The sequence below is a fragment of the Pyrgilauda ruficollis genome, unplaced genomic scaffold, assembly GCF_017590135.1.
Source record: "Pyrgilauda ruficollis isolate IOZ18807 unplaced genomic scaffold, ASM1759013v1 scaffold2381, whole genome shotgun sequence".
NCBI classification, from domain to species: Eukaryota; Metazoa; Chordata; class Aves; order Passeriformes; family Passeridae; genus Pyrgilauda; species Pyrgilauda ruficollis.
In genome coordinates, this window is record NW_024523439.1 from 1 (window position 1) to 1,113 (window position 1,113).

The window sequence follows — 1,113 nt, forward strand, 5'->3', positions numbered from 1 at the left end:
AGGGGATTCCCTGCCCCAAACCCCAAATCTGGGGGTCCCAAACCTTTTAATTTGGGATCACAGAGCCCCCAACTCCCCAAATCTTGGGGCTCCCCCCACCCCAACCTCCCACGGGAACCCCTGGGAATGGGGGTGGGGGGATCCTGGGAATTTCGGGGTGTGCTTCAACCCATCCTCCCCCAAACTTGGGGTCTCTACCCCCCAAATTTGGGCTCGTTCCCCCCCCCAGCTGGACCCTCTGGATCGCCGTGAGACCCCCAAGGTACCCCTCCCTCCCCCCTCCCTTCCCCGCACCGCGGCTGGCATGAAACCCCCAAAATTAACCAAAACCCCCCCAAATTTTCGGTGCGTCCCCCCCTCCAGCGGCGCCCCCACGGCGCCGCGCTCTTCGCCGTCCTCTCCATCCTCTTCCTCCTCACCTTCCTCCTCCTCCTCCACCCGCGCCTCCGCCGCCGCGCCGACGTCACCTGCGGCGACTCCTGCAGGTAAGGCCGGATTTCGGGGCGAGGGGCACCCCCCCGAGGGACCCCCCAAAAATCCCCCCCAAATTCGGCAGGATCGTGCTGGTGGAGAGCATCCCCGAGGGCATGGCCGTGGGCGCGGCGCCCGGCCCGTCCACCTTCGAGGCGTGGCTGGAGCTGCTGGCCGGAGCCACCCGCAGCGTGGACATCGCCTCCTTCTACTGGACACTGACCAACGGCGACACGCGCACGCACGAGCCCAGCGCCGCGCAGGTGGGACGCGCCTCGCTGTGGTCTTGTCCTTTTTTTGCCCTTTTTTTACCCATTTTATGCCCATCTTTTGCCCATTTTATGCCCATTTTTTCCCATTTTTTGCCCGTTTTTCACCCATTTTACGCCCATTTTATGCCCATTTTATGCCAATTTTTTCCCATTTTTTGTCCATTTTTTTCCCATTTTTTGCCCATTTTTTGTGATTTTTATGCCCATTTTATGCCCATTTTATACCCATTTTATACCCATTTTATGCCCATTTTATTCCCATTTTTTCCCATTTTATGCCCATTTTATACCCATTTTATACCCATTTTATACCCATTTTATACCCATTTTATACCCATTTTATACCCATTTTATACCCATTTTATACCCA

At 56.2% G+C, this 1,113-nt stretch overlaps 1 protein-coding gene across 1 annotated transcript; it reads left to right on the forward strand.

Annotated features, from left to right (window-relative positions):
• Nucleotides 1–63: 63 nt before the first annotated feature.
• On the forward strand, nucleotides 64–734 carry LOC121354768 (5'-3' exonuclease PLD3-like; the record flags this gene model as incomplete). The annotated part of the gene is made up of 3 exons (XM_041469620.1): nucleotides 64–262; nucleotides 364–485; nucleotides 557–734. Coding segments are annotated over 3 exons (499 nt in total), but the record flags the coding sequence as incomplete, so codon positions are not given.
• Between the last annotated feature and the right edge of the window lie 379 nt (nucleotides 735–1,113).